The sequence below is a fragment of the Trichosurus vulpecula genome, chromosome 3, assembly GCF_011100635.1.
Source record: "Trichosurus vulpecula isolate mTriVul1 chromosome 3, mTriVul1.pri, whole genome shotgun sequence".
In the NCBI taxonomy this organism is placed as follows: domain Eukaryota; kingdom Metazoa; phylum Chordata; class Mammalia; order Diprotodontia; family Phalangeridae; genus Trichosurus; species Trichosurus vulpecula.
Genome location: NC_050575.1, coordinates 156376340 through 156402096, shown reverse-complemented (window position 1 = coordinate 156402096; position 25757 = coordinate 156376340). Strand labels below are relative to the sequence as shown.

The following is a 25757-nucleotide window of genomic DNA, read 5'->3' as shown; positions in this document are numbered from 1 at the left end:
CACCAAACAGATAAAGATAAAGAACCCCTTAAATAGTACTAGACCTTTTCAGGAGCTAGAGTTTTAACAGGAATTCAATCATTCCCTTGACTATAGAAATATAGCCAGTAGTAGATATTTAATTCAAAGGTCTTTTTGGTCTTTCCAATTAGCAAATAATTTACTTATTTTTTTTCAATTAGCAAATAATTTAACAGGGCTTTATTTCCATTTCAGTCATTATCTACAGCTAGTTAACTAACAAAATTTATCCAAACCATGGTGGAATCAACATGCTTCCTTACATACACAGAACTTTTGTGGTTGGATCAAATTCCATTAGCAGAAAATAACTGAGTTGAAGGTCACTGACTCCCCAAATTCCTTTACTGACAGTATATGCTGAGTCTCTCAAAACAGCTTCCATTTGAGGTTCTGCTTTTTTACTTACCCGCTTTCTGGACTCCTCAATGGCAGACAGCAATGCATTGTCCTTTTCATTCTTCAGAAAGCCCTAAAAAGGGGACAAACTGTATATATTGAAATGAGTCTGATCAAAAACTATATCACAGCACCTCGTAAAACCTTTGACACACTTGCCCACTTTTTCTTTAAAAAGTACTAAATCTTCAAAATATGTTTTGAAACCTTTCATTCCTTTTTATACCCTAACAAATATTTACTAAGAAACTGGAAAGGACATTGGTAGAGTAGAAAGCCCCTATAAAGCTTATTAGAACTGATTAGGTTAGACTTAGTAACAAAGAAGGATGGATAATTTCCGTAATTGTAAAGGTTCACTATATAGCATACACTTTCTAAAAATCTTCAGCGAAATTCTTGTTGACTTATTTGATGGATACACCAGCAAAGAACTGTCTCTATCCTGATTGTTCTAGGAGCAGAGCTGTTCCTGTCCAACAAAAGCCTATGCAGCTGCTATTGGGTTAATAAGAAACAGTAAGGGGAAAAAGACCAGTTTATAGAACAGGGGTCCTTAACCTTAACCTTAACCATCACAGACTCCTTCGACAGTCTGATGAAACTTATGAATCTTTCTTAGAATAATGTTTTAAAATGCATAAAACACATAGGATTACAAAAGAAACCAAAGGTTAGTGAAAATAAAATATATTTTTTCCTCCCTTCCAAGTTTGTGGACTCCTGGAATCCCAAGGTTAAGAATTCCTGCTATAGATCGACTATAGATTGAAAGCTGATAGAGAAAAATTCAGTTAGGACTTTAAAATGGAGGTGGCATATTGCAAAATACATAAAGTATATGTATCTGTTAAGGATATCATAGATACATCAAGAAATGTGAAGAACAATAACATACATCCATGTTTCCTGAAACCTTAACTTGGAAAAAAACAACCCCAAAGCAAAAACTTTTTGCCATGGAACATTACACACAGGTAAAGTAGCCCTAGGCTGAAGTGTTTTAAAATGGTCGTGTTAAATCAAAAGATGTCTTTTTTAAAAAGTTTCCTACACTTATCTGAGAATTAAGTCATTCAGTGTATTTTTTAATGAAATATTTTAGTATATCCTTTGTTAGAACAGTTTCCAGGCACATCTCTGCTCTTAAAAAAAATCCTAAAAAGTTTATTCAACTTTCACCTACCTTAAGAAATTGCCTGTGTACCTTGTTTACATACAAAAGGCATTTTTAACAATCACCACATCAATCAAGTTCTACACTAAAACACCACATGACACGATTTGACATTGGAGGGAATTTAATGCAAGGAGATCCATTCTGGTTCTTAAATGAGCTTAGATGTTGCCAAATCAAAGGACTTCATAAAAAGGTGGTTTCTCCTATAAAGCAGTCTCATAACATGAACCCTGAGGACAATAAAGCTCCCATGAATTTATCAAAGGAGAAGTGGAAGGGGAGGAGGGAGATGAAAGGTTCAGACTTCAGTGTGTGATGGAATGCTTTTCACACACTCAATCAATCAGCAAACAGTTATTAAGCCCAAGGTATGTACCTTGCACTGTGCCAATAGTTGTAGATACAGGCATTAAAAAAAAAAAGAGACTGTTCTTGCCCTCAAGGACTTTACATTCCACTGCGAGGAGGTGGTAGTGGTGATGGTGGTGATATATAACATGTCCACAGAGAAGCAAAAAGTAAAAGAAAAAATAAACATAAATTAATGGGGGCATGGAGAAGAACACCTGGGGAATAAAGAATATGTGTGGTTTTGTTTTTTTAAATAGTGCTGACTTACAATAACAAAATTACCTCAAAAACTCAAGACAGCAAATAAAATCACAACTACCGCATATGCGTAATTTAAATAACAGGTGCTTGGTACTATATGAGCTAGAATTGGAACAATGGAAAAAAATCTAATAGCGTTCATTTATACTCTTCAAAACCAATGATTACGTCCAACTAAGTTTTTATTCAAGCATGAATTCGGTATCATCTTTGTAACTCTGATGAGACAGGTATCCAATTACCCAAAACCAAGGAAGTTAGTACCACAGAGGCCAGCTCATTAGTAAAGCTAATAAACTATTATCATTAATTGCTATTTATAAACAAAATGCAGGCAGATACTTTATTTGGCAGCTCAGGGCACACTTTCCTGGCTCTGCCACTAGAAGATGATGATCTAAACAAGCCCTTCAGATAGTGGATGTGTACATGGTTGACATGGTGAACTTTGTATTTGATACCTAGTCTGACCTTCGCTGAAAGTAAAGGATGAGAGCTATTGTCACTCCAGATTTCAGTTAGATGTATCTGAGTTAGATGAGACTAACTTGCACATTTCTCTGTTTATGTGTATATAATCCCATTATACATGCTATACACAACTCACCCCCTAACCCAGACCTTCAGCCAGACCCTTGGCCAATTACTAGCATTGTTAATCTAAACTCAATGTAGAAAATACCCCCAAACAAGCAAAATTGAGACACAAAGTCTGAAAATGAGGTTTTGAGGTACTCATCTAAAAGCAGCCCAATATTCTGCATCACTTAAGCAGTTTTCAATTTTTTTTTTTGTTTTTGGCAGGGCAATTGGGATTAAGTGACTTGCCCAAGGTCACACAGCTAGTACATGTGTCAAGTGTCTGAGGCCATATTTGAACTCAGGTCCTCCTGACTCCAGGGCCAGTGCTCTACTCACTGCGCCACCTAGCTGCCCCAGTTTTCAAATTTCTTAAAGGAAAAATTGTACACGCTCAGAAATAATTACTGCTAATATAGTTTCCAACTTTGGGCAGAGTATTCCTCTCTTTAGAATAGCTTTTAGTCAAAATTAAAAAAAATAATTATACAGAAGACAGCAAAAGAAAGTTTAAAAAAGGATACAGATGGGCAAGATGCTTTCATTACTAGCATGTTAATATGCAACAAAAGTTCAGTTTCGTACATGCACTTCTCTTTCTATTCATTATTTTAAAACATTTGTTGATGTTTGTTAACTTCATCATAAAAATAGCTTTAAAAAGTACTTCTCAGTTCAAAAAGATATAAAAATCAACCAAATGAGACATTTGTGTATGAGAAACAAATATTCTGTCTCATCCACAATGTAAATAGGTCCATTTACCATTGTGCATCATAACACCCAGTTTTTTCAAGGGTCCAAAGTGTGAAAATGCACATATTGAGTTTTGTTTCTTTCCTTTCCTTTCTCCTACCTTGTATTCTGGTGTAACAGATTACAATTCACATTTTGTATATGTATTTTTAAAACCACATGCTAGCAAACTGTTCTTCCAAAAGTATTTTTTGCATGCATGTAATAGAACTGTAATAGTTGGAATTTAAGATAAGACACTGTGCCACCTACAGGCTTCTTTTTAAGCATACATACAAACAATAATTTCTGTACAAATCACAAAAATTGCTTTTGAGAAAAATCACTGCTACCACAAATGAAATTAAGAATTCAATTTAAAAAAAAAACTTGGCCAAAGTAAATGGTTTGGGCATATTCTCTGCCTAGACTTCATTTAGTCTTTGCTCCCCCTACCCTTCCTTATGAATTTCTTTCCTTCCATTTTCTTTCTCAACTTTTTCCTTTTCCCTTTCCTTTCCTCATCTATTTTTTTCCTCCAACCCATCCTCCACAAAGCTACTAGTCACTCTCCTAGAGCACACTCTTCAGTTCAATAAACTGAACCTTATTCTCTCTGACTCCCATTCATGTACTCCGCAGTCCAGCCAATTGGTCTTCTGCCTTTTCATACTCCAACATTCCATCCTCCATCTGCCTCTGTACTGGCTGGCCCCTGAGGTGAGACAACACTCCCTTCTCATCTCTGCCTCTTAGAATTCCTAGTTGTTTTTTTCCCCAAAAGTCATATTTACATAGCACTTTAAGTTATAAACACCCACTAAGGAAATAGAGTATTATCATTCCCAATTTATAGATAAGGAAACAGAGAGAGTTACTTGTTTTCAGTCATATGAGTAAGTTTCCCAAAGTCAGGATTAAATCTAGGATTTGAACCTTAGCACCCTTCCTATTATGCCACGCGATTTCTCAGTAGAAAGAAAATAATTGTAAATCATGTAGGTGCCACAATAAGTCTATACAAGCAACTTTATACGCACAGAAGTGAGATCAACAAGGCAACATGTGACTGCGGCAGGATTCACATCTCCAGCACTGCACAGCAACTTCCTGTCTTAAATCACTTAGCTCATCTGAGGCCAAATGTATGACTGCCGATAAGGCTAGGCCATGAACAGTTCCATAAAATATTTTCCTCCCACATCACTTAATTCATCCTTTTCAGTAGTCACTGACTGGTTTTCACTCTTAAAACTCCTAATTTCAATACCTCCTATCTCTTGTCACTATTATTCTAATGTCAACTCTAAAAAAATTCATTTTTCATTATTCTCACTTTTCTAGGTCTATGACTAGTTCACAAAATGCCTTGTTCTAGTTACCATTTTCATCTATACTAATGGTCAATGGAAGCAGTTTCCTTCCCTTTCTTTCTAGTTCAGAAGGTTCTACTGAAGTTCTAAATGCTTAGGTGACAGCAAAGAAGTCAAGAAGAACTCCTCTTCTGTCAAAAAGAACAAAGTCCAGGTGCAGTGCAAGAATTACTTTAATTACTGATTGAATTAATAACACTATATCCCAAGGTGGGACAAGTGAATTATTGTGCTTTTGTATACTACTCCCGAAATTTATAAACTTTTGGGAGTTGAGGACAATGTGAAAAATGACTAGAATTCCTTAGAACAAAGGCTACATATAACTCTAAGGTATTACTGTAATTAAGAAACATAGTATACATAGTCAGGGAAGTGATAACTACCAAATGTTACCATTTTGAGCAGGGAAGGCTTATTGCCTTACCATACAATATGAACCCTTTTTTGAAATGAGCTGTTTCCAATATTACTAATGCTTCTATTCACCCACATACTTGGTGCCCTTCCTTTTGCTGCTCATGTTGAACTCATTTCAAACAAGATGGCTGAAGTGGAGTGGCAGGGATGGTTTTATACACATGTATAGGTATATAAACACAAGTTCTGAATGTCATCTTTAAAACTAGGAAGAAGGCTTCTGCTATCAAACAATCAACAAGCATTTATCAAATGCCTCCTACATGTCAGCTACTGTGATAGGCGCTGGGAATACAAAGGCAAAAATGAAAAAAATCCCCTGTCCTTAAGGAGCTTACAACTGGGGAGGAAAAAGATTGAGATAGGGGCTAGTCTTATGATTTCATTAATACAGAAAACTTCTTCCAGCAATATGAGTTGGCACTTTTTCTGCTGCCTAGAGAAGAACTGCTTAGAACACTGAGGTTGAGTGACTTGCCCAAGGACACACGGATAACATGTGGAGGAGGCAAGACTTCCAGGCTCCAACACCAGCTTTCTATCCATTACCATCTTGTCTCTCTTTTATAAGTATATACAAAATATATGCAAAATAAGAGAGGCAGCTAGACAGCTCAGTGGATAGATCTCTGGGCCTGGAGTTAGGAAGACCCGAGTTCAATCTGGCTTTGGATACTTACTAACTGTGTGACCTTGGGCAAATCATTTAACCTCTGTTTGCCTTAATCCACTAGAGAAGGAAATGACAAACCATTCCAGTATCTTTGCCAAAAAAAAACCCATCATAGACAGAATGGTCCACAGGGTCACAAAGAGTCAAACATGACTGAATGACTGAACAACAATAACAATGGAAAATAATTTGTACTCTAGGAGCTGTGGAAATCAACAAAGGCTTCACGAAGACGATACCTGAGGTGAGCTTTGAAGGACGCTAGGGATTCTAAAAAGGAGAAGGAGAGAGCACATTCCATGCACTGGAACACAGGTAGCACAGAGATAGGAGAGATGGAAGGTGGTGTCAGATTAACAGCAAGAAGATGAATTCGGCTAGACTTTATATTACAGAAGGGACAAATGGAAAAGCTAGAAAAGTAAGCAGGGGCCAGGTTACGAAGGGCTTTAACAGGAGTTAGTATTGTTCCTGGAGGTAAATAGGAAGTTAATGGAGTTTAGTTGGGAAGGGAGGGTTGAGAGGGGAATGTGACATGGTCAAATTGGGGACAGATTTGAGAGATGTAGAGGTAGTAATGAAAAAGCACTTTGCAACTGATTAGATATGTGAAGTAAGGCAGAACGAAAAGCAGAGGCTGTAAACCTGGGTTACTAGAAGAATGATGGTACCTTTGAAAGAAAGAAAAATTAGGAAGAGGCATGCATTTGGGGAGAAAGGTAATGAATTCTGCATTGTGACATGCAAAGTTTGAGATGTTCCTAGGATGTTAACTTTGAAACATCCAAGAAGCAGTTGAGGCTCAGGAGAGAGCTTAGAGATGAATATATAGATCTGAAAGTAATCTGTGCAGAAATAATCATTAAACTCATGGGAACTAAGAAGGTTACCAACCACATCACACCTATCAGATTGGCTAGCATGACAAAACAGGCAAACGATAAATGTTGGAGAAGATGTGGGAAAATTGGAAGACTAATGCATTGTTGGTGGAGTTGTGAACTGAGCCAACCATTCTGGAGAACAATTTGGAACTATGCCCAAAGGGCTATAAAACTGTGCATACCCTTTGATCCAACAATGCCACTACTAGGTCTATATCCCAAAGAGATCATAAAAAAGGGAAAAGGACCCATGTATACAGAAATACTTATAGCAGCTCTTTTTGTGGTGGCAAAGAACTGGAAATTGAGGAGATGCCTATCAACTGAGGAATGGCTGAACAAGTTGTGGTATAAGAATGGAATGGAACACTATTGTTCCATAAGAAATGGTGAGCAGGTGGACTTCAGAAAAACCTGGAAAGACTTGCATGGACTGATGCTGAGTGAGCAGAACCAGTAACAGCAACAGTGTGCGATGACTGACTTTGTTAGACTCAACTCTTCTGAGCAATGCAATGATCTAAGACAATTCCAAAAGATTCAAGATGGCGAATGCTATCCACATCCAGAGAAAGAACTATGGAGTCTGAATACAGATTCATTGATTTTCTCTTTCTTCTGTTGTTTTTTTTTTCTTTCTCATGGTTTTTCCTTTTTGTTTTGATTCTTCTTTCATAACATGACTAATGTGGAAATGTGTTTAATATGATCATACGTGTATAGCCTGTATCAGATTGCATGCTGTCTTGGGGAGGGGGGAGATGAGGGAAAGTTGGAAATTTAGAACTCAAAATCTTATAAAAGTGAATGTTGAAAACTAAAATTAAATAAATAAAAATAAAATATTCTCAGGGAAAAAAAGGCTATCAAGAGAGAGTGAGAACTGAAAAGAGGGCTCAGGACAAACACCTACAGTTAAAAGAGTAGGATAAGAATAATAATAATGATCCAGCAAAAGACACTGAAGAATAGTTTGACAGCTAGGATGAAAACCAAGAGAAGAGAAAGTATTCAGTGGTCAACAGTATCTAGTACTCCAGAGAGGTAAAGAAGTATGAAGACTGAGAGCAAGGCCATCTGATCCTGGATTATTGCTACTACCATGCCTCACCTAACCAGTGGACAAGGCAACTAATGTTTATAGAACTAAAATAAAGATTTTTTTAAAAAGGCAATTTACCTACTTGATAACAATTAATTATATTTACCTAATCAATAATAAGGAAGCGAGGTGGCACAGTGGATTCAGAGAGCCAGGGCCAGAATCAGGATGACCTGAGTTCAAATATGGCCTCAGACACTAAGTTTTGTAACCCTGGGCAATTAACAACCTCTGTTTGCCTCAGTTTCCTATCTGTAAACAAGGATAATAACAGCATCTGCCTCTCAGGATTGTTGTGAGGATCAAATGAGAAAATAACTGTAAAGTGCTTAGCACAGTGCCTGGCACACAGTAAGTGCCATATAAATGTTTGCGATTATTGTTATCTACAACAACAACAACAATAATAGCTGGCATTTTCATAGTGCTTAAAGTTTGAAAGGTTTTTTTGCATACATAAAGGTCTCATGAGGCTCTTACCCAGCAAACTAAGCATATTATCCTCATTTTACAGAAGAAGGAATGGGCTCAGAGCAGTAACTTGCCCAGTGTTACCTAGCTAATAAGTTAAATTGGATCTCCCTTGACTTCTATCTCTTACCTCCATTCACAATCTACTCCTCTGCCTGGAATGAAGTCCCTCCTCACTCCTGCCTAACAGAAACCTTGATTTCTTTCCTATCTGGGATTTCCCAATTCCCTTAGATGTTAATGCTCTCTTGGTGCCTCAAAAATATTTCCAGTTTACTTATCTATGTAAATGGAGTATCAATAGAAAGTCGGTGCCTTGAAGCATAGTTTTTAGGCTTTGCTTTTCCATCTTCAGTGCCTTGCATATTTCAGACTCCTAAAACGGGCTTACTGACTTAAAAACACCACATATAATAAACATATTTGGTAGTTGGTATCCCTCTAATAACAACTTAAGGAAGCACACCTGAAGGAATGAGCTGTAGGCAAGAACCCTGAAATATCACACATGAGAGGAGCTTTTCAGGAAGTATGTTTGGAAGGTCTTTGGCCTTAGTTATTCAACTACCATGAACATAGTTAAACAGATCCTAGTTTTCCTTTTCCCCCCATCTAAATGTTACGGACTGAAGACATGACTCATTCTGATGTGCTCTGACTCTAAATTAAAGGTTAACATTACTCTTTAGAAGAAGACCTAAACTTTTTGTGTTTCCAGCAAAAACTGGAAACAAAGTAGATGCCCATCAATTGGGGAATAGTCAAACAAACTATTGTATATGAATGTAATGGAATATTACATTGTTGTAAGAAACAAACAGGAGGCACAGCGAGGTGGCTAGGGCCAGGAGTTGGGAAGACCCGAGTTCAAAGTGGCCTTAGATACTAGCTGTGTGATCCTGGGTTAGTCACTTAACCTCTGTTTGATCTGTTTAATCCACTGGAGAAGGAAATGACAAACCACTCCCACATCTTTGCCAAGAAAACCCCATGGACAGAATTAGTGTTGTGATGGTCCAAGGGGTCACAAAGAATTAGACGTAACTGAACAACAACAGCAAGAAACAAATATGATGAATGCCAACAAGAATGGAAAGATTTATGTGAACTGTGTAAGCAGTGTCAGGAAAACAATACACATAACACAACAAAACAAATGGAGATATCCGTTTGTGGATTTTCTATTTCTATACACACAACATTTATCTTCTCCAAGGTCTATACTTTGTTTGTTTTCATCTAGTCAGAAAACTATGGATGTTTGTCCAACATGTTGGACACTAATTAGGGTAAAAAAGCAAACTGGCTGGAAAAGGTGTATTCAAATCTCAGAAAAGATGAAGCAACCCAATACTTTGGGCATGGCATGAAGGTGGTGGGGGTAGGAAGGAAACATATGTAATCATCATTAGATAGTTAACTTCTATTTGCTAAGACTATCTCTTCCTTTAATATTTAACAATAAAAAATTCAGATTATATGCTGGCAAAAGAAGTAAATGAAAACAAATTATAGTCATAGCCCAAAGCACACCTCTATAATAAGCTTATTTTTAACCCAGGCAAGAAAAAAGGCAAGAAAGAACCTACAATGATTGACATCTACACTCTCTTCCCTTTATCATGAAATAAGTGTTTTCTCGGCCTGATTAATGGCAATCAATCCATCTGCAATATTTGCCAAGCACCCACAATAAGCACACTTGATGACAAAGACAGAATCCTCATCTTCTAGAAGCTAGCAATCTAGTTTAGGATACAGACCTTACAACCACTAAGAAAAACATATTCAAGTCAATACAAAGTGAGTGCCAGTTACTATACTAATGTTGAGTAAAATGATTAGAATAGGAAAAAAATTTCTTCAACTTTAGTTATGGCTAAGAAGGATCTCCTTTGTATAATAAAAGGAAAACAAAAGTGGTTAAATTGAAAAGAACTGAAATAAGAACTTTAGGGTCTTAATCTGAATAGTGTTTCAAAAAGCTCTAAATACTTACTGGAACTTATTAGTTCAGAGAGAGAGAAGAAATGTGGAATGGGTTGATTTCTATAAAGATAGTAGAGAGAACTGAATTCATGATGTGAGTACAGGTCATCCTACAAACCTGGTCATTGCGGAAAATATCTCCTTTCCCTACCTATTGTTCAGCCCCAGGCATGAGAGCATAAGGTCTGAATGCATAGCTTAGTCCAAAACCTTAACTTTGGTGGAATCTGAAAAGGAAAAATTCCTATTCAAGGAGAAAGTAAAGAAAATGAAGTAAGATACTGTTTTCAGATAAGCACAATGGAAATCTGGTCAGGAACAAGAAAGGTTACTGGGTTTATCGGAGATCATAGATCCAGTTTTCATTAGCCTCTTTTGTTGTATTAACACTGTAAATCCTCTTGGAACTTTTCAAGTGCAAAGAGATTCTCATTACTGATAAAAACTGAAAGATATCAGAAGAAGCTAAAAACTATGAATATTTCTAAGGTTTCTGGAGTTTCCCCTGGTTGGCTTTAAAGAATATTAATTATGCAAGTCCATTAAAGTTTAATGCTTTAAAAACAAAAATAAAAGTAGATTATGTGAAATATATCAAGTCAAAATGTTCTACTGCCTTACTGCTGGCAGTTACCTTTCATATAACAGTAATCAGAAATCCTTTCTTCAAGTGAAACATATGATATTAATCATCAGACTATTTTACCTACACTTTTCTCAGATATTTAAAATATTTTATTGTGTATCTCTGCCCCCAATGGCCTATTTTTCAAAAAAAAATCTTTAAAAATTCTATTAATTTGTTCCTAATTAATTTTAGAAAATGTTTTTTAAAATCCCTACATTAATCAGTGCTATGCTAGTTAAGGTGACATGTGCCAAATATAATATATTTTTAATGTTGTGGTATGGTTTCTTGCTGTGCAGATATGCAGAAACCTAACAGCTCCTCTTCAGCAGGTGGCAGCAGACACGGCAAGAATCAATGTGGTGTTCCGCCATTTGCTTGCTCGGCAAATCTATCATCACTGCAGGCAGCTTTGGAGCCACAGGTTATAGGCCTTTTGTTATGTTACAGTATGGTGCTGATCTAGACCAGGAAATACCACCATTCTACTATAATGAGTGTATTACACTCTATTTTAGATGAAGTTCTGAAATTCAAATAAACAAAACAATAAATAAATGGTCTAGAAGAAAGTGACTAAGACAGTGAGGGGAGTGAACACAATGCCCCAAAAGGATTGTATAGAACAAGGATTCTTAATCTGGGGTCTATGAACTTGGGAAAAAATTTATAACTATATTTCAATACAACTGGTTTCCTTTGTAATATTCTGTATTATATCTTATGCATTAAAAAATATTATTCTAGGAAGGGACTGATGGGCTGCACTGGATTGCCAAAGGGGTAGATGACACAGAACAGGTCATAACTTGTACAAAGGTATTAGGGATGAAGAGTAAAGATGGGATGAGTAATGGGAAGGGGAAATATGAAAACTGTCTTCAAGTATTTGTCACGTGGAAGAAGGATTGAACTTATTGAGGATGGCCATACAAGTCCATCTGTGCCTTGCAGTGTCCTAGCACATAGCAGAGACCTAACCAGTATCTGCTGAATTGAATTCAACATATGGAGGCTACATTTATTTATTTTTATTTATAATTTTTATTTTTTTTAATTTTTAGTTTACAACACTCAGTTCTACATAATTTTGAGTTCCAGATTTTCTTGGAGGCTATATTTAGGTTTGATAGAAGGGAGGGAACCCCTTTTTAATGAGAACTGTCCCAAAATGGTCCAGGCTATCTCTGGAGTTCAGACCTCAGAGAGTACCCTTCTCATGTCTCTTTCAGCTTAGGGATTCTTGTGACTAGACCCAATTGACCTGAAGGAGCCAACTGGGTAGGCTGGTTGTTAGGATAATCTCAGATTCACTGGACACCTTTACAAAACACAGCCTCTTCGCAAGGGTCTAGATGGCTACATACACAAGATAAAAACAAACATCAATCCAGTGCTTCCATCCTACAGTGGTTCTTGCTAAGAGCATTTTGGCTTATTTAATATCTATAAGAGAGCTTCAGCATCACCTTTTCATCACCATGATCCAGCTTTATTTCTTGCATAAAAAGCACAATACCTCCAGAGGGGTGCTAATATAGTTTTACTTACCATTTCTGCAAGTTTTTCCTCCCTATGGCTTCCATGTCTTTTAGTACTGAATAAAGAAATAAGAGGTGAGAATCACCTTAGTACAGATTGCAAAGCTGTGTGTTTTGCTAAGAGGTACCTGGGAAAACTTATTGTCAAAGCAGGGGAAGTGTCATCAATGTAAAGCAACCCCACAGAGCACCTGGCATCTCTCTCTTTGATAACTTATAAGAAGATGACCATCTGACTTCCACTTACCCCCACAGCAAGGACTAGAACTGTGGTTGATTGCCTTAGTTAATTAGAACACTTTGGTAACAAGGCCAAGGTAATGGGTTCAATCCTTGCATGGGCCATTTAGTTCTGCTCTGTTCCAAGGCAACAGACTGCACACCTAATGAGGGTCAACTTTTGGCAAACATAAAATATAGTACAGATGAAGCCTGTCTTTAACAACCCCTTAAACCGAAATTCTGGAATAGTCTCATTGCTTCCTTCTCTGCTGCTTCACCACCCATTCAAGCAATTTATGTTTAGATTAGGAACTTAATGTGTTAGCTTTCACAAGTGTCTATATTTTAAAATGACACTAGGGAGTAATTGAGTAAACCAAATGAACAACTTGATCACAGAATTTTAGACATCAATAGGAAATACATTTTTTTAATGAAGCCATTTTGTAATTCCTCATAATTTCACTTAAATAAAACTCTTCCTGTTCCAACCCTAGTGAGATATGGTGACAAATTCATGCTACTGGTCTCAGGATCAGAATCAGATGAGAATGTAAATGGATTGGTCATGCAATTCTATCACCCACTACCAATCTCCCAGCCTACTAATGGCAGATCAATGGCATCATCTTTGAATAGAAGGACATATTATTCCCGTACACACTGCAGTGTTCAAGAAATTTGCTATCCATCTTCCTTTGTCACACCAATGAGTAAGGAAAGTAGGAGATGAGGAAGCTTAGGAAGAGGCAGCAACCTGCCAACTGGTTTAAGACTGCTGATGTGGCCCCAAAAGAAAAACTTAGGACAGCAACTCAGGGAATTTTAGTCAATCTATTCCTACGTCTATGTTAATGAGAATGTCTTTAGAAAAGGGAAGGGAAAGAAAAAAAGCAAGCATGCTTTACTAGGATCAGTTTTCAGAGACAATAGAAAGAGAAGGTTATGGAGAGAAAAGGAAAAAAAGTTCCAACCTGGCTTTGGAAATAAAATACAGTGGTGAATTGTTCTGTGTTCCAATTCAGAAGGGACCAGAAAGGATTCCTCAGTAAACAAGAATGAATTGGCCTAGCTCTACTAATATGATTATTACTAAATATATTAGTAAGATAAGCAATGTAATGGTAGGCAAGTAGAACAATTAAACTACTATAAATTCAAGGACCTTTTAACAGAAATGTTTCCCAGTTTTAAGATGGATTAGTCCAACTCTATAACATATGAGCATTAAAATCATCAGCACTGCAGTTTAAAATGGCATTATATCAAAAAGAAGTACCCCTTCCATAACTCTTTCCTTAACCAAAGCGACTTTACATTTAAAAAAAAAATGTCTGATCAACTGTACCTCTCTTCCAGTGGAAAAGAGGAATAGAAGAAAGGGGAGGTGATAAGGAAGGAAAGAAAGTAAATAGAAGTGTCAAGAAAGTTCCCATTTGCATCAGGTGTGCCAGGCTGGCTTCTGGAGGGAGCCTAATCAGATCTTGTAGTGTTATTTACCAAGCACAAGAAATGGTAAAACCAGCTTTATTATCCAAGATACTATTTAGGAACTACTTCTCATATTTATTCCCTGCCGGTGCACGGTGTCAGTCATTTACACCGCAGTCAAAAAATACAACTCTTCCTGCTATGCAGCAATGCTCATGCTGATAGTGTGCAAGCAGAAGATCATTACTGTTGTCACAGAAAAGTGAGCCCCAGCTTGATTTGGGTTTCCTCTAATTCAGTATTAGTTTCATATATGTTCATGTTTGGTTTTTTCCTGGCAGTTTTCTTTCTTTTAAAAAAAAAAAAGCAACATCTTCCCTTTTATATTTTTGTATTATTTTAGATTAATCCTTCTAAGGGCACTTTCCCCAAACAGAACTGGTTACAATGTTCTTCCCCTTTTCTTAGCCCTAATTAAGTTAGAAAACATTTTAACTTTACCCTGTCTGAGCTGAGGAAATGCTGCAGAAGGTACAATTCACCACAGGTACAGATCACGTAAAACACTGCTTAACCAGAGTGACAATTACAAGTAACGTAAGCAAAGGGCCAAGGCTGCTTTTCTAGTACAAGCTATTAGAGATGGAGGGTGGGAGGTGAGCTGGGGCTTGAAATCTTTTGACACTGCTCTAACCAGCAGTAGAAATGGAAATGATAGATTTGGGGACCTCTTAGGGTTCTGTGGAACAGTGATAAGGCCTACGAATTCTCATTCCTGGCCCTCCTTATACCAAATGGTTAACACCCTTATTCTTTGCCAGGGCAGATCTAGCTTCCTCCCTGAGCTGGTAACGCACCAGAGAGAACACACAATCTGAAAAATCTTAATGTACTAAATACAAACAATAGCAGTAACACTGATTATAACATAAGGCCAAGCATGGCTTAATAAAGATAACTGGTTAAACAGAGTTTGATAAGGAATGACTCATGAAGTTGGGCTGCTCAGATTCTTCAAACCATAAGTGAGCTGTTGCCTTTTCTCTTCATTAATAACCAAGAAACTTAAACCAAGGAAATAGAAACTGAACAAAATTCAGATCCAGATGAAGCGGGAACTGGTCTGCTTTTGTATATCAAGAAATTAGGGCTTTCATGGTTATAGATTTCTATTTAATACTCAATCAGAGACTGCCTTTTTGATGTTTCTTAAATCACCCACACCTTGAAACCAAACAGGAATATAAATATTGTTTTGTTTTTTAAAAGTCTTTATTATTATGTAAGACCAAATCACAATAAACTAGAGAGAAATCTAGCATCAAAGAACCCTTTGTTGATTGAGGAATCTTCATTTTAATTTAACAGAGGGAAAGCTTATACTATGCATAGAACAACTATGGAAAGCAATGGACACTGAACAAAAGGCAATCTAAGTTAAAAAGCACAAAGCAGATATTGTGGTAAGTACTAAACTAAATACTATTCTTATGGTAACCTAGTAGTCTAGCCATATTCAACTCTAATGCCTTTAGTGAGACACTAGAAATATCTTGTTTAAAACTTTAAATTATTTTCTCTTCTCAGTAAAATATCAATTCTACAGCAGGAAAAAAAAAGGCATTACAGAGTGGCAGAGTAATGCTATCTTCCAACTCTTCAAGAAAGATCATGAGATCAACTTCCTAACTCAATTCTACTGATGACGCCATTTCATTACGTCTCTACTGCCATCTTAGTAGCACACTGGCTAATAAGCTAGTGGGTATCTAAATTATGGCAAAGTAAAGTCTTCCTTGTCAGCCTGATGCTGTGACACTTTGGTAGCACAAAAGTATAATTCGTTTGCTCAGTGATGAGAAGCACCTTGGCTCTTCACACTAACATGCAGATCAGTAATGTTGGGAGAATACTGGAACAAGTCTGCTGAAGAGCTTCATAGCACCGAAGCTGACAAAAAGGCTCAGTGCATCACAAAATAGGGAGAGGAGAGAGGATAAAGGGTAAAAGCCAAGGAGAAAGGAAGAAGGGAAGAAAGTGTGTGTGTGTGTGTGTGTGTGTGTGTGTGTGTGTGTATACACACATATATATATATATAGTATTTATTTCTACTTTTCCAAGTATTTGTAAAAGTAGCATTAAAAAACTTATTATAGCATGAGTATTTAAAAAAAAGAAATATAATAAATACAACCTTAAAGTTTCACAAGAAAATTTCAAAAGTAGTTTCATATCACTTTACATTCATATTAACAAGCTGCCAAACCAAAGAATGCACATTATTAAAGAAAATAACTACATTTAAAATCTAAGATCTTGTATCTACTTCTAATTTGTCAAATAATTTTAATACTTGACCTATTATGTTTTTACAGGCAAAATAAATTTGCCTTGCAAAAATTACAAGAAACAACGTCTTTATGATTAGATAGTCTATCTGGCAAGTTGTATATTTTGCTAGTTAAGGTCTAAGGTACTTTCAGGGCCATGTTAATAGTTGTATTTCTTAACCTAAACAATACGAGGGATGCTATAAAAGTAGATGTGTAAAATCTTCCCACCTTCTCATTTTTAAATCCTCATCAATCAGACTAAGCAACATCTAACAACTAAGATGGGCAATGGATGATATAAGGAAGGAGAGAATGATAGCTGGTATTTTAAACTAGAGATCAAGTTAAGCCAGAATTCACAGGCAACTAATGCAGTGGGAGACAAGAACTACTGAAGCAGTACTACAATGCTTTTGACAGTAAATTCTTTATGACATGGCTTACTATAAAATTTATTCACAGTAATTTCAGTAATTCAGTCCCTTTAAAAGATAAACACACAAATCAAAAATGGAAATCCATTTGTTCTCTCCAATGAGTTTTTTCATAAGAGAACAAAGGAACAGCAAGTGTCAAATCCAATTATTTTTAAGAATAACAAGATTTATAAGCACATGATCACAAATAAGAGTTTTAAACAAGTAGCTTTGAAGTTGCATACTATTAATTAAACACAAGACACTGATAATCACCCCCAGAAGTGGGAGGAAAAAGCCCGGATCTGTTGCTCTCTACCTCAACATATTTCTCAAAATAATTTTCATGTATATTTTAGCAACCGATTGTGCATCTCTAATATGGCAGCTTTTTCTAAGGACATAGAGAAATTCCTTTCAGAAAGAGAAAACATAAAAGTGGTGGTAAAAAGATTGGACACCTTTAAATACTCATATTTTCCCCTGCTACAGCTAAATCAGTGGGTGATAAATCCATCCATTTCATTACTAAAATTATTAATGAATAATTGATTAAATTTAAAAGTATGGAAATTATTTACTTAAATTTATAGTACAAACATGTAATTCAGACTTCTTAACATACATGATGCTTTGTAACACAAATGCATTTGATAGCTCCTATATCATATCATTAATATTTGCACAGTCCATTTAAAAATCTTATCCTGTCTATTGCAAAAAACAAAACAAAACAAAAAACCAAGAGATTTTAAACTTATACAGTTTCACCGCTATACTACTATGATAAATACTTACTGTAGACAAAAGGATTCCATTTTCTTCCTGTGAATGTACTCCACCCTACTAAGGAACTCTTTCTAGAGTAGAATTCCATTTTCTGACTTTTACAGTAACAAAGCTCTTGTGCCAAAGGACTTAATGTAAATGAAATGGCACCACAGCTGCTTTCAGTAACCATCTTACTGTGACAGTGGTACAGCTAATTGTTAAAAATGGTGGCTTAGACATTTTCCATACATTAAATTAGAGAGCTCAGTAGAAGGCTCTGGCATCCACCCACTTCAGACAAAGGAAAATAATTTGCAACTGTACCAACGCATGGATAATTGAGCTATCTCCCACACAGGGTCAGTGTTAGAGGTTTCCTCCATCTTTACACAAATGTAAACCACAGCTCATTGTCTCCTCCAGGAAATCAATTCTTTTCAAAGCTGTGCTGGGTGAGAGTTTTTTAAAGAACCTTACTGCTGTTCAAATATGAACTAGAGTATCAAGATAAGCCAAAGGCTCAACAGTTACTCTGTTTCCTGTTCGGTTCATCCATTTCCCACTTGACATCTCCTCCAGACTTTCTATTGTTATTAGTAGGCAAAGTCACACCTATGAACTGAGAGTTGAATGAATCTCTAAACTAGGTTAGTGATTCTGTAGTCCATACTTTTGAAAGAGTAAAAAGTCCACACCCACAAGTCTCCAAATTACAAATACATTCATCAGGATAAAAAGCTATACTTCTACTGCCTATTATAAGGTTCATTTCATGTCAATTTATTTCATGTAAGCTATGGATTGTGCTATTTAATGTGATTCAGAACTTTATATTTATTATATTAATACTCATTGACGCTTGCATGACTTTAAAAGTTTTCAATTTATTTATAATAATCACACTCTCTAAATCAAAGACATAAACTATACTTAAAGAACTCATCTCATTTTCTCTTGATATTTAACTAAATGAAAAGTAATCATCTGAGTTTTGTTAAATTCAATAACAATTAAGATACACGTCTCCTGTTATTCATAAATCATTTAAAGGCTGATACTAAAATGTTTACTGAGAAATAATGCTTAACCTCTTTAACACTTTTATTTTCTTAGAATCACCACAATAAAATCATAATTATAAATAACAGGGTTTCTTGGGAAAAAATCTACATGATGCAGATATTGTATCTTAAAGAAGTATCTGGTTTTGGCCAAGAAGAAAATTTAATTTCATGTTTCACCTCATGCAAGAATTTTGTACATTTCCACATATACAACTAAAAGCCTAAATAAAGTTCATACTGTTCATAATTAAAACTCAAAGATGAAATCAATGGATTTTTTTTAAAAAAAATGTTATAATCCTAAAGCATACACCATATTGCCCCACCCTATAATGATTCAAAAATAAAAGAATATTAGAATTGAAAGACACAAATCTGAACATTTCTCTAGAGAGCTAAGTGCTTCTACTATCAAATGAGCCAACTGTTACCAGAATTTATCTTATAAATTCAAGCACGACCTTGTCTTTGAGAGTAGATACAATAATAAAACTGTCAACCTATTTACCAGGGAGAATTTATATGAATTTCTTTACAAAATGAAGACAATCCTACCTGTAGATAACAAAATTGAGGAGTTACAAACCTGTCGATGCTGTTTGTCACTGCAACTCTTCGGAGCCTTCTCTCTGGGCTTATAAAGCTCTTATCAGTGCTCAAGTCTGTCCCCCCTCCCCCCTTAATTGAAGAAGAAAGAGAAAGAGAGAGAAAAGAAGGAAAGAAAAAGAGGAGAAGGAAGGAAAAGGAAAGAAGAGGATGGAAAAGAGAGGAGAACAGGAAGAAAAGGAAAAGAAAAATACCCTGCAAGTCTGGATGTGGCTGAGGCAGTGAAGAGTCTAGAAAGACAATGAGATTGCAGGATCCCCCTTGAAAAGCTGACCACTACTGCTTATGAAGGATTTTGATCATTTTTCAGGTTGCTGTATACAAATTCTGAGAAGTCAACCATCAGTTTGAAAGCAGTAACTGATGGGAGTAACAGTTTATAGGTTACAGAAGGGTATTTTATTGTTAACGGACTGTACCAAGTTAAGATTTAAGAGGGGGAGAGACAACATGTAGGCAAGGAAAGATATGCTACTTCCCCCCACCCCAAGCCACTGCAATTACTCTGATGTGAATTTTTGATGACTTCCGACATCTTGCATGGTTAATAATCGTTTCAGCTGTCATGTTTGGTTAATGTGGAAAATGCATTTGGTGCATTGTGATGCAATGCTATGGCCACAGATTGTAACACCAGTTGTGAAGCTATTCCCTTAACTGAGCAGCAGGAATTTGCACATGCCATGGTGCTAAAATAAATGGTAGTTAAAAGATTTTATACAGCAGCAGCAGCAGCAGACAGATCCTGCCATTTTAGACTTACAGAAAGCATAGATGTAACATATAGAACAATCACTCATCACAGTGTTTGTGTCAGTTTCACTGTTCTTAAAAGAAAGCACTTAATTTGATATTTTAAATGTTTGGCTTCTTAGTGGTTAAAAGATTTAGATACTGTTTAAATAACTACTCAGATTAATTATAGCTTTGAACAGAGGTTATTTGCATTTCAGGAATATACAGCCAATGAAACTGTCAGTGACACATGAAAATGCAGACTCTTTATTAACATATGCTCCGCTCAACTGCCACTTCCCTGTATGACATTTAGGCAAAAATATATGATGTGTAAGTCATGAATATTCCTATTCTCTCTCAATGATTAAAAATTTGTTCCTTAGAAATGGACTTTTAAAAAAGGGTTACACATACATCTGAAAACTTAAGATTACATTAAAATACCAACTTGTGTTTTTCATTATCACCAATAGAAATTCAATGCAGTAAACAATCGTGCAATTACAGGAAGGGATGTAAAACAGCAGAGATGAAACCATGGTAAGAGCCAGTCACCCTGTGATTAAAGTCAGGCCAGTATATTCCAGCAGTCAGGTGATGGTGCCATCATTACAGTGCAGAAAGCTAGAGAAAAATCGAGAAACAGACCACCTCATCTTCAAAAAGAAAAACCAGAAACTCTAAAAGAATATAGAATAAGTTTTCACATATGTCAAATAAACATTACTTTGAAGACTATTGTAAAGATGGTTATTTTACAACTAATTCCATAATTTAGTCCCACTGAAATATTAAGCTACATGTCTAACATATAGAAATGCTGTATTTAAAATAGGTGTTTTTCTTTCTGTCTTTATCAATTTCCTATCTAACAAGGCAAAACTGATTTACGGATTTTGATTTTTTTTAAGTAAGGAAAAAAATCTTTTAAAGTAACTCCATTAACTCAGATTTTATGGACCAGAACATTTACCAATTAGTGCCTACTATTTCAGGTGTTTGTGTTTCATTTAAAAAAAAAAAACCAAACTCTTAAAGAATGAACAGAGCAGCACATGAATGTGTCTAAATGCCAAATATTTGTTAGCAACATAAAATCAATTCATTATTTCTATTGTTTTATTCATTGTGATAGCACTAAATGTTTAATACTGAAGCATGTGTTAACAAGCACTGTAAAACTAAAGAGCTTCTAGTTTTGTTTTGCTTTTTACTTTAATTTGCTGTTTAAAATTAACCTTACCAACAGTTCTACGTGGTGCTATAGCAGATGTCAACCTATCTGTAAAAGCATTCAAGAAATCAAGTTTACTGGTTTCAGACCCAATATTAGACATTACTGAAGACTGGGGAAGCTTCGCAAGTGATAGAGGGAGAAAGAAAGGGAGAGAGAGAGTGAGAGGGGAAGAGAGAGAGATGGGGTGGGAGGGAGAGGGTGGGAGTGAGGGAGGGAGAGAGAGGGAGGGGGAGAGAGAGAGAGAGCGAGAGCAAGAAAGCACAAGCATAAGAGTGCATGTACATGTGTGCGCCTCTGTGTGTGTAACCATGCTTTGACACTAACCAACTTCAGCTTATGCTCCAATTACTAAGACAAAAGGTCATCCTAGGGAACCTTTCTCTGTACCAGTGCAAGAAGCAAACTTGTTTTTGTTTTTGACCAAAAAATAAAGTATTGAAAGATAGCAGGTATGTAGCAATAGGAGTCTAAGTATGAAAAGCGGAATTGAATTGTGACAAAAATAGGCCCTATCACCCAAGTGTAATTAAAGTCAAACACTGATGGTTAGAAACACTGATGATTACAAGCTATCCCTGAAAGAGTCCACAACTGAGAGAGAAGGAATAAGATACACAATTATTCAGATGCACACATAGCCTTGTTCAGATATTTTCTCCCTCATTGTTATCAAAGAGGAAATATTTTCTGTGCCATGAAAATATACTAGGAAAACTCAGATTTGCTCCCATCTCAAAGAATACCAAGGAAATAAAATCAATAATCTGTTTGGAATTATACATCAGAGCTGAAAAAGACCTTAGATCATTTAGTTCAATGCCCTCATTTTGCAAAAGAGAAAACTACCCAGAAGTTAACTCACTTATCCAAGGTCATATAAACACTTAAATATGTACACATTTATAAACACCATCCAAGCAACCCACTTACAATGAATGCCCTATTTCTACTGGAGAGAAATTTATGTTGTAATTAATTTAAGGTAAGGAGGCTCATGCTTATTTTTTTGTTCAGGGAGACTCACTATTTAAGTTTATACCATGTTTTTAATACAGATATAACCACTAAATGGAAGAAAATGAGAGACAGGGTACAACTCAAAATTTAGAACACTAGGGAGCAATTTTCAGGGTAAGATACCAACTTTTATCAAATGATATAACTGTAAAGTGCTTTGCATAGTGTCTGGCACATAGTAAGCACTACATAAATGTTAGCTAGTATTACTGCTACTTTATTTTCCCCATTTGCCCTTAATTAATACTAGGACTATGGTAGGGGCAAAAAAGTAAAAGGAGTAGGGAAACTATTGAAATGACGATGTTCAATTGAAATAATATTCAGGCTTACAAATCCTGAAGCTTACAGCTGGCATATATACTGAACCTCACCATAAATCAAAGCTTTTAGGCAGTCTCCTAAGTCATGCTCTGCATTTGACCTGCCTTACAGCATTGTTGTGAGGACCAAATGAGATAACAGATGTTAGAGTTAAAAGCACTACACCAATATGAAGTATATTACTATAACTCACTCTTCCTTCAACTTGGTAGTAGCACACTTGATTCTTGTGCTACTGTTTTCTTGGATGACTACTCTCCATGCTCCCTTCCCCGCCTTCTCTTTCCTATTATAGGCAGACAAAGTCCTTGGCTCACTGCTCTTTTCTCGTCATTTTCTCCTTCAGAGAGCTCACCTATTCGCTTTGCTTCAACTAATCATCATCTCTACACCGATGACTGAAATCTCTATCTGCAGTCCTGTTCTTACATTTAAGGTTCAATACCGTACCTCCAAGTGCTTACCGGACATTTATTCTTACATGTTTCTGTGTTATCTCAAACCCAACATATTCAAACAGAAATCATCATCCCATTCCGCAAACAGCTATCCAACCAAACTTCACAGATGCCATCAATGGCACTACTATTTCCCATGCATGCTCAAAACACTGTTACCTCTTACTTATCCCCACCTTTCATCACCTATCTCTAGTCACTCATCAAGTCCTAGAGATTTTTTTCTTCAAAATATCTTGTAATTCATCCCTTCTTCCATTCCCACTGCCATCATCCTAACTAGTCCAAGTCCTCATCAATTTACACTTTGATTACCACAAAAGCCAACAGCTGAGTTTCTTGATGCCAGTCTCTCTGCCTTCTAATATATCCTGCACACTGCTGACAGAGTAATAGTACTTAAATACTCAGTTTTATCATGTCATTCCCCTGGTCAAAAACCTATATATCCTACTGAACCAAAATGAAACTAAACAAAGTTTAGATAAAACATGATTGGTACCTATCCTCATGGAGCATAAGTCTAGAAAGGGAAAGACATAACCCTAGATAATTAAAATACAAATGACATTGTTAGCATATTAGAAATTATAAAAACAGAAGTACTATGTGAGATCGAAGGGAGATCTTTACAGACCAAGTACTTGCTGCTCTATTGTGGGCTTTTGCATGCTGTTCCCTTTAACAGTGATGTGAATATTCTCTCTTCTTGAATTTTCCCTGTTTCCATGTGCTCTATCTTCAACCCTGCCTCCACTACATCTACTTCCCTCTTTCACATATCCATAGTGTATAACATAGTGCTAAACACCTAAGAAAAAATTAGTCATTATTACATTAAAGTCTTTCTCTGATGACTGAGTTCTTCAAGGAACATAGATTGTGAGCTAAGAGATCTCTGAGATTAATTCATCCAACCCCTATGTTTTGCAGATGAGTAAACTGAGGCCCAGAGAGCTTAAGCAACTTGCCCAAGGTCACACAGGTAGTAAGGAGCAGAACTGACATTCAAACCCAAGTCCTCTGACTCCAACTCCAGCATTCTTTCCCTTGCCAGCCTTTTTGTAGGTGCTAGTGAAAAAAATTGTCATGTCCTCACAAGCTCTGAGTGTGGCACTAGTGATGGATCAGTCTAGCTAAACTATAAAGGTGAACAGATGGAATGTTAGCCAAAAGAAGACCATTTTCTCTTTGGGGGAGGGAAGGGAAAGAGTAGCAACCTAGAGAACACAGAATGACCGATTGTCACTCACCAGGCATAGCCTAAGTAGATTTCATATTACTTAATATGGAACCAAATATACTCAAAAGTTGGCAAATGTGTCTGACATTTCTATTTTCCAGAGAAGATTCTGCAGCTAGGTTATTTGTTAGCATACACAGTTACCTAGCACTTCTTTGTGGTTAACAATGGCTTCCACTCACCAGACCAATGTCCTCTCAAGTGATGACAGACACATAATGGCAAACAAATTTAGCAGAAATGAATTCAGGGCCAACAAGAAAAGGCAGCAAGACAATACCACAGAGTGAAAAGAACACTGTGCTTGAGGTCCAGTGAGAGCTGAGTTGGAAACAGGCAAACTAGCAAATTTTGTAACCACAGGCAAGTCACTTATTCTCTCTGAATCTGTTTCCTCTTCTATAGGATAGGGATGATAAAGTCTGTAGTACCTACTTTATGGAGCGGTGGTAAAGATAAATAGAGAACATATATTAAGCAACTTGCAAATTTTAAAGCACTACATTAGTGATGACAACGATGACGACAATGATGATAATGTTGGTGATATGTGGACAAATTACTGGAAAATGAAAGTAATGTGATGATTTGCCAATGAAGTTATACCTGGTGTACTTTAAAAAAATATTTTTAAGAAGGTGATTCCAGGTTTGAGCAGTTGATAACATAGAAATGATTTTTGCAGTTCTTTACTTGGCAGCAAAATAAATTATTGTGCAATTTCAGTTGCTTCTTTAATTTATGTGCCGACCTGTTTATTTGCTGAGGGGTCTGGACACAACTGAGAGAAGATCTTTCTATATCTAGATGCCAGACTACAGAGAAGAAATCATTCCCTCAGCAAAAGAAAGAAACAGCTTCCTTTGAGAGGCTTATAACAGAATGAGGACAGAAACAGGGTTTGAGATGAACAAGACAATTAATTCAAGGGGATGAAATGAGATTTTATAAGTGTTCTTTTCGAATTAAATACATTATCAATAAGTGATCTCCAATAAAAGCAGCTGTTGATGGTAGTAAGTTAAAAAACAGTAGGTAGCATCTGTCCTCTAAATATTTCTGCAGTGTAATACAATGCTCTTTAAGAAGTTCTCCAACCTGCAAGTACAAAAATATTCATAGCGGCTCTTTCTGTGGTGGCAAAGAATTAGAAATCAAAGTGATGCCCATCAATTGGAGAATGGCTAAACAAGTTGTGGTACATGAATGTAATGGAATACTATTGTGCTATAAGAAATGAGGAGCAGATGGACTTCATAATAACCTGGAAAGACTTATATGGGCTGATGC

The 25757-nt window shown here is 36.3% G+C and overlaps 1 protein-coding gene across 2 annotated transcripts in view; it reads right to left on the bottom strand.

Moving 5' to 3' along the window:
* Positions 1–25757, bottom strand: part of NUP93 (nucleoporin 93) — a 132826-nt gene that overhangs the window by 40226 nt on the left and 66843 nt on the right. For both annotated transcript variants that reach the window (XM_036750817.1, XM_036750818.1), the window contains exon 4: positions 431–493. In XM_036750817.1, coding sequence (XP_036606712.1) covers positions 431–493 — 63 coding nt within the window. The remainder of the gene's footprint in view (positions 1–430; positions 494–25757) is intronic.